This window comes from Crocuta crocuta, unplaced genomic scaffold, assembly GCF_008692635.1.
Source record: "Crocuta crocuta isolate KB4526 unplaced genomic scaffold, BGI_CrCroc_1.0 scaffold234, whole genome shotgun sequence".
Lineage (NCBI taxonomy): Eukaryota > Metazoa > Chordata > Mammalia > Carnivora > Hyaenidae > Crocuta > Crocuta crocuta.
In genome coordinates, this window is record NW_027529647.1 from 631,220 (window position 1) to 638,953 (window position 7,734).

The 7,734-nt window shown below is 52.6% G+C and overlaps 1 protein-coding gene across 3 annotated transcripts in view; it reads left to right on the top strand.

The window, feature by feature from the left end:
• SEPTIN12 (septin 12) overlaps window positions 1-7,114 on the top strand; it is an 11,239-nt gene extending 4,125 nt beyond the window's left edge. For 2 of the 3 annotated variants that reach the window (XM_077762449.1, XM_077762451.1), the window contains 7 exons: window positions 76-157; window positions 2,049-2,186; window positions 2,337-2,454; window positions 2,543-2,638; window positions 5,617-5,713; window positions 6,613-6,664; window positions 6,748-7,114. In XM_077762449.1, coding sequence (XP_077618575.1) covers window positions 76-157; window positions 2,049-2,186; window positions 2,337-2,454; window positions 2,543-2,638; window positions 5,617-5,713; window positions 6,613-6,664; window positions 6,748-6,955 — 791 coding nt within the window. In that variant the 3' untranslated portion in view covers window positions 6,956-7,114. The remainder of the gene's footprint in view (window positions 1-75; window positions 158-2,048; window positions 2,187-2,336; window positions 2,455-2,542; window positions 2,639-5,616; window positions 5,714-6,612; window positions 6,665-6,747) is intronic. The other variant, XM_077762450.1, reaches the window with a different exon arrangement.
• Window positions 7,115-7,734: the final 620 nt, after the last annotated feature.

Here is a 7,734-nt window from a genome sequence, read left to right on the forward strand (position 1 = left end):
CCACCCCCACCCCCACCTCACCCTACCCCAGGCCACCCCACCCAGGCCAATCCCTCCCCCACTCTCTCCCCACAGTCATCGAGGAGAAGGGTGTGAAGCTCAAGCTGACGGTGACAGACACGCCTGGCTTCGGAGACCAGATCAACAATGACAAATGGTGGGGCCTTGGGAGTGGGGGCTGAGTGCTGGTTGCCCCTCTCCCTGCTCCTGCCCCCCCCCTGCCCCTGGGAAACATCCCAGCCCTGAAACGACCTGGCTGTGGCATCTTCCAGCCTTAGCTTATTCATCTGTATAATGGGTGTATGCAACCATCCCTCCAAGCTTGAAGGGAGTTAAGTATATAAAGGTCAGGGCTTGCTGCCTGGCACACAGTAAGTGCTCAGTCAAGGTTATGATACAGCAGAAGTTAGAAGTCCACACTACAGAGCAGGACCATGGGGTTAGACCACTTTCCAGTTATATAACCTGGGACTGGTCTGGAAGCACTCTGAGCCTCAGTTTCCTTCTTTGTAACTTGAGGGTGATGACACCCACCTTGCAGATTTGTTCTAGGCTCTCAGTGAGAGCCAAAACCGTAACAGTGGCTGGTAACATACATGCACGCACACTCACACACACACACACACACACAATCAGGACTGGATGCATAATTTGTGGGACCCAATGACATGAAAACGTGGGACCTCTTGTTCAAAAAGTATTAAGAATCGTGAAGCCTCGACCACAGAACATTGAATGAAGCACATTGAATGGAGCTCTGCGGGACTGCCCTGTTTGTGCTCGCGTGAAGCCAGCCCTGCACACAATGCTTCACTGAGCTCTTACTTTGTGCCAGCCCTGTTCTAGACCCGGGGATACGGCAGTGAACAAAACAGATGGACATCTTTGTCTATGTGAAATTTACGTTGTCGTGGGGGGCCCTGGGCAATGAACACAACAAATCAGTTATACATAGGGTGAGCCTAAACTCTATCATCCAAGCAGGACATTTCTGAGAGTGGAAAGGGTAGGGAGCTGTAGGGAGACTGCGGTTTTAAGCAGTGATCATGAAAGACCTTCCTGGATGAGATGACACTTGGGCTGACTTCCAGGATATGAGAAAATGAGTCTTGTGGACATGCAGGGGAAGAATGTTCAAAGTAGATAGTGGCGTGTGCAAAGGCCCTGCGGTGGGCGGACTGGCATGTTCGCAGAAGGCTGGTGTGGCTGGAGGTGTGCGCGTGGCAGGGAGAGAAGAGGAGGAGAGGGCAGGCACGAAGCAGCAGCGGGATGGCGTAGGGCCTGGCAGGGCGGCGTAAGGACTTGGGCCTTTCTGTGGCCCCTGTGGGTAGGCTAAACAGAAAAGGGGTGTGCTCTGACTCCTGTTTTTGTTTTTCTGTTTGTTTTGATGTTTTATTTATTTCTGAGAGAAAGAAACAGCGTGAGCAGGGGAGGGTCAGAGAGAGGGAGACACAGAATCTGAAACAGGCTCCAGGCTCTGAGCTGTCAGCACAGAGCCCAACGTGGGGCTCGAACCCACGAGCCGTGAGATCATGACCTGAGTCGAAGTCGGACACTCAACCAACTGAGCCACCCAGGCGCCCCTGACTCCTGTTTTTAAAAGGATCTTTAAAAAAAAAAAAAGGGTGGGGGGATCTTTCCGGCTGCTGTGTTGACTATGGCCCAGCAGGGGAAGGGACCCAGAGAGAGGACTCAGGAGATCCTTGGGGGAATGGAACGAGTGCCCACGGTAGTTGGAACCAAGCTGTGGTGATTTATCTCTTTTAATACCACGCCCCAGCAAAGTAGGTGCTCTTATTATCCCTGTTTTATGAATGAGGAAGTTGAGGCCTCAGCTTAAGAATGGCAGGGGTCTCTCTGGTGATTCAAGGGAGTGGGGGAAGGGTGCTCAGGTAACAATGGGCCTCAGATTGTATGGGACCAAAGGTCCCGTGTCCTGGGCTAACTGGGGCGACTGGTCTTCCTAAGTGGAGACCACCCAGAGGACCTGGGGAGATGGGGTGGGGCTCCCAGGGGCAGCTCTGAGTGGGGTCCGTCTGCCGCCCCAGCTGGGACCCCATCCTAGGCTACATCAATGAGCAGTATGAGCGGTACCTGCAGGAGGAAATCCTCATCACCCGCCAGCGCCACATCCCTGACACCCGGGTGCACTGCTGTGTGTACTTCATACCACCTACTGGGCACTGGTAAGTGGCTGAGCCAGCTAGGGGAGGGCCCCCACCTGGGGCGGAGAGGAAGAGGAGGAGGAGAAGGAGACCGTGGCCTGGGCTGCAGGCCGGCACCCCCCTCATTCATGCACCGCCCCCGTCTCCACCATTGCTGCCCCACCCGAGCAGCCTGCGGCCTCTGGACATTGAGTTCCTACAGCGGCTGTGCCGGACTGTGAACGTGGTGCCTGTGATTGCCCGGGCTGACAGCTTGACCCTTGAGGAGCGAGAGGCCTTCAGGCGCAGGGTGATCTGGGCGCCCAGGGTGATGGGGTCAGTGGGGGCAAGGAGGAGGCCAAGTGCACAGGATGAGATGAGGTCACCTGCGTCCCCAGATCCAGCAAAACCTGAGGACTCACTGCATTGAGGTGTACCCACAGAAATGCTTTGATGAGGACATCAACGACAGGATCCTCAACAGCAAGATCCGGGTAGGAGGCCATGGTGGGGGGTGGGGTGGGCAGGCTGATGTGACCGAGGCTGGGCAATTGGCTTTCCACTCACTCTTTCCGTCTGAAGATTCATCTCTCTGTGCAGCTCGGGGCAAGTTCACATACTTCCAGTAGGCATGGATCTCCATACATACACAAACTCAAACATCCGCAACCTACAGAAATGGGAGGAAAATAAATGATACAGGACTTGTATCCTGAACCTACAAAGAACTCTTACACATCAACAATAAAGGATAAGTCACCTTTAGAAATGGGCAAAAGTTTTGAATAGACATTCCCTCAAAGAATTCAGACAAAAGGCCATTGAGCACACGAAACGATGTTGGTTCAATATCACCAGTCATCAGGGGAATGCAAAGCAAAACCACAAGGTACCACTTCATACCCACGAGGATGGCTGTTTGCAAAATGACAGACAATCCCAAGTGTTGGTGGGAATGTGGAGACGTTGAACTTGCAGCTGAACGCTGCTGGCGGGAGTGTCAAACGGTGCACCCACTTTGAGAAATAGTCTGTCAGTTCCTGAAAAGGTTAAACACTAAGTTACCATGGTACTTGGGAGCAAGCCCCCTCCCAAGAGAAATGAAAACCTATGTTCACATAAAAACACGTACACAGATGTTCATGGCAGAGATGTTTGTAATAGCCAAGGAGTGGAAATAATCCACATTGTCTATTAACTTATGAATGGATAAACATGCATGGTCTATCCACACAATGGAATATCCTCCAGGCATAAAAAGGGATGAATGTGGCATGGACACCTGCTACAGCACAGATGAACCTTGAAAATACGAAGCTCAGGGGTACCTGGGGGGCTCAGTAGGTTAAGTGTCTGATTTCGGCTCAGGTCATGATCTCACCATTTGTGAGTTCGAGCCCCCCGTCAGGCTCTGTGCTGACAGCTCAGAGCCTGGAGCCTGCTTCAGATTCTGTGTCTCCCTCTTTCTTTGCCCTCCCTTCTCACACTCTGTCTCTCTGTCAAAAATAAACATGAAAAGAGAAGAGAAGAGAAAAGACGAAGCTCAGTGAGAGAAGCCAGACACAAGAGAACAATTACATGATTCCATTATATGAAATGTATGAAATGTCCGGTATAGACAAATCCCATACAGACTGAAAGTAGATTAGTGGTTGCCAGGGGCTGGGGGTCAGGGCCAGTGGGGAGTGACCGCTGATGGGTGTGGGGTGTCATTCTGGGGCAGTGAAAATGCCCTGGAATTAGACTGTGGTGATGGCTGCACCATCTTGTGAGCTGTACCTTTCAAAGCGTGAGTTTTATGGTATGTGAATTATATCTCAGTAAAGCTGTTTCAAAAAAGAAGGAAAGACAGAAATAGCTCACTCTTCTTTTTCTCCTAATCAACTGAATTCCAACTCTCAGCCTCTACCTTGCTGTCCTTTTGGTTTGTCCAATGTCAGTCTGTCTGGATCCTGCAAAGGACTCGGGTGAGGAACAGGGCTTCATCATGCATTGACCCCAGGCCTCGACTCTCCCTCGGGGACCGTGTTAGCCTGCACAGCACTGCTGTTGCCTAGGTTAGAAGAAAGCCACTCTTCCTTCAGAGACAGGGCCTGTGTGTGACTTCTCAGCTCCACACAGAGTCATGGCCAGTTGACTTTGTGCAGTAAACAAACTGCACATTTGGACATGGAGGCCCGGCTTCCCATCTGGGACCCAATGTCTCCACATTTCCCTCTTTCCCCTCCCCACGGGTGCAATAAACAGGATTTCCTGTGAAGTGTTCAAAGAGCCTTGACCTTCACCAGCTTCTTTCTGTCCCGGGGCCTGAGAAGGCAGCAGCATGGCCGCAGCTGTACCAGAACTGAAGGTACACGGAGAACATAGTAACTGATCATCTCAGTAAATCATCCAGACACCTAACATTTGCTCCAGGCTGGCCCATAGTAAATGTGCATTGGATATTTATGATTGCCACCGTCGATACTATCCCTCCTCACAAATTAACTCTTGGAAATAAAAGCAAACCCCTAGGTAGCACTTTGGAGTTTAGGAATTTGAGTCTCCGCTTCCGACCCTGAGCAAGTGAACCACCAGAATTTTCAGCAGGGGCTCAGCAAACTTTTTTGTGAAGGGCCACGTGATGGTAGGTATGTTGGGCCTTGTGGGCCACGCAGTCTCTGTGCAGCCACTCAACTCCTCTGTTGCAGCACACACAACCTAGACAAGAATAAATGAATGCACAGGGCTGTGTGCCAACAGACTTTACATGGGAAAACAGGCGGGGGCCCGATCCGGCCCAGGTATCATAGGTCGCCAGCCCCCTGGGTTACAAAGTTATGTCATTTAACCCTCATGATAACCAACGAAGGTGATTGCAGGTAATCTCTTACCCAGGTAAGAGATGGGACATAGGCAAGATTTTATTATTTTTTTTTAAAATTTTTTTTTTTTTTATTTCTAGGAGAGAGAGAGACAGACAGACAGAGTGAGCAGGGGAGGGTCAGAGAGAGAGGGAGTCACAGACTCTGAAACAGGCTCCAGGCTCTGAGCTGGCAGTCAGCACAGAGCCCGACGCGGGGCTCGAACCCACGAACCGCGAGATCATGACCTAAGTGAAAGTCGGACGCTTAACCGACTAAGCCACCCAGGTGCCCTGGCAAGATTTTATTATTAATGTGACTCCGAGTAACCTTCCCAAACAGTCACAAAGCCCTGTTGTATGTGTTCTTTTGACTCCCATTTTACAGATGACGAAACTGAAGCATTGATCAGACTTTTTTTTCTTTTTGAAAGATTTTATTTTTAAGTAATCTCTCTGGGGCTCGACCTGACCACCGTGAGATCACGAGTCACAGGCTCCACCGAATGAGCCGGCCCGGTGCCCCGTGCCTGCACTCCTTCTACCACTGTCTCCCCACAAAGGACAATGTGCCTGCCCAGCCCCACCTCCCAGGCAGGGCCAACCCTTTTGTCTCATCTTCTCCCACAGGACCGGATCCCCTTTGCTGTGGTTGGGGCCGACCGAGAGCACCTGGTGAACGGGAAGTGTGTCCTGGGCCGGAAGACCAAGTGGGGCATCGTTGAAGGTCAGTGACTCTGCGGAGAACACAGGTGAGGGTGGGCTGGCACCCTCAGCGTCCATCACAGGGCCCAGAGTGGACAAGTCCACAGCCAGAAAGCAGGCACACCCGGAAGTCAAGTCCCTCTTTGCAGCTGGGAGGCCTCAGGCAAGTCACCCGACTCTCTGGGCCTGTTTCCTCACAGTAAAATGGGCATCAACCTCATGCATGGCCAGTTGCCTTTGTGCAGTCAGCAAACTGCACATCTGTACATGGGAGGTGGCTGGACAGAGCGAGCAGGCCACCGCTTTGCACAGTGCCCACCACCCAGAAGACACGCTATGCACTCACCAGAATTTGTCGTGGACCTACTATGTGCCAGGCACACTCTATGCCCTTCCTCAGGGGATGCACTGAAAGCAGGACTGACGGGCTTGTGTCCCCAGAGAGCTGATGCGATAATGACAGGTGGGAGAAGGTGGGGCGGGAGGCGAGGCTGCCTCAGGGACTGGACGGGGTCCCACTGCCGCAGGAGCCTGGGAAGCGAAGGATGAGCAGCCAGGGTCTGTGTCCCCCATTTATCAACAGTATTACTAAAAAAATATAATATATATGGCATCATGTACATAACAGAATGTAGTAATTATTAAGTGGACAATAATAAATGATTAGTGGATTCATTGACTCAAGTATTGGTAGAAGCCATCTGTACCAGGTGCGGGGGGGGGGTAGGAGGGGGTACAGCAATGAATGAATGAGTGAATGAATGAGTGAATGAATGGCAGGTGAGATAAGACCGTGAGAAACGTGGAGGGAAAGGCTGTGGTGGATATCAGGGGTACACAGCATACAGTGGGCGCTTACTCGGTGCTCACCGAGGGCAGGGCAGGTGGGACAGGGCCAGTGCTCCATGTCATGTCTTACAGTGGAGAACATGGCGCACTGTGAGTTTCCTCTGCTGAGAGACCTGCTCATCCGGTGAGGGTGCAGGGACCCCGGGGGGTGGGGTGGGGGGGCGCTGTGGCCAGCCTGGGCTGAACTGCCCCCCCCCCGTCTCCCAGCTCCCACCTCCAGGACCTGAAGGACATCACCCACAACGTGCACTACGAGAACTATCGAGTCTGCAGGCTCAACCAGAGCCACGTGCTGCCTCGCGGGCCGGGCTGGGTAAACCTGGCTCCCACTCCCCCAGGTCCGCCCGTCATCTCCGGGCCCTCGAAGGTGTGCCGGCAGGCCCACGACAACTCTGAAGATGACGAAGACTACTAAGCACGGGGCAGGGGTGGGGCGGGGCACCCGGCAGCCCCCAGCACCCGCCTGTGTACGGAGCATGTATTAAAGGTGGACGTCGCTTTTTATGAAAAGCTGTGCTTTGAAAACCAAAGGCGTTTTGTAAATGACTTCTTTGAGCTGTCCTCCAATAAAAGTATGGTTCTTTTTAAAATAACGGTGTGAGACCCAAGGCCCTCGGGAGTCCTGAAGACCTGGGAGCTCATGCCTTGGACGACCGGCCCCTTCGGCCCCAGAACCAGAGCCATGTTCCCAATTAGGCTCTGCTGTCACTGCCAAGCCTCCTCCCTGGCACAGGGTCAGGACCTGCATCATAAACACAAAGTCCCCGTCTTCAGCTCTTGTCCCCAAACTCTGTGCCCCCATTCCCGCCCGCCCCTCTGCCCTGCCCTCTCCTCCCATAGGGAGAAGATTGTTGTCTCAGCTCATGCAGGGAGAGGAAATCCAATCTTCCTCTGCCTTTTGGCTCTTTTAGAGCCCTTAGCAGATTGGATGATGCCCCCCAGTATTGGGGAGGGTGACCCTCCCCACTCAGTCGCTGAATCAATGCCAATCTCTTCCAAAGACATTCTCCCAGACGCACCCAGACATAATGTTTTGCCAGCAATCTGGCCATCCCTCGGCCCAGTCAAGTTGACACTTAAAAATTTTTTAATGTTTATTGTTGAGAGAGACAGAACGTGAGTGGGGGAGGGGCAGAGAGAGAGGGAGACACAGAATTGGAAGCAGGCTCCAGGCTCCAAGCTGTCAGCACAGAG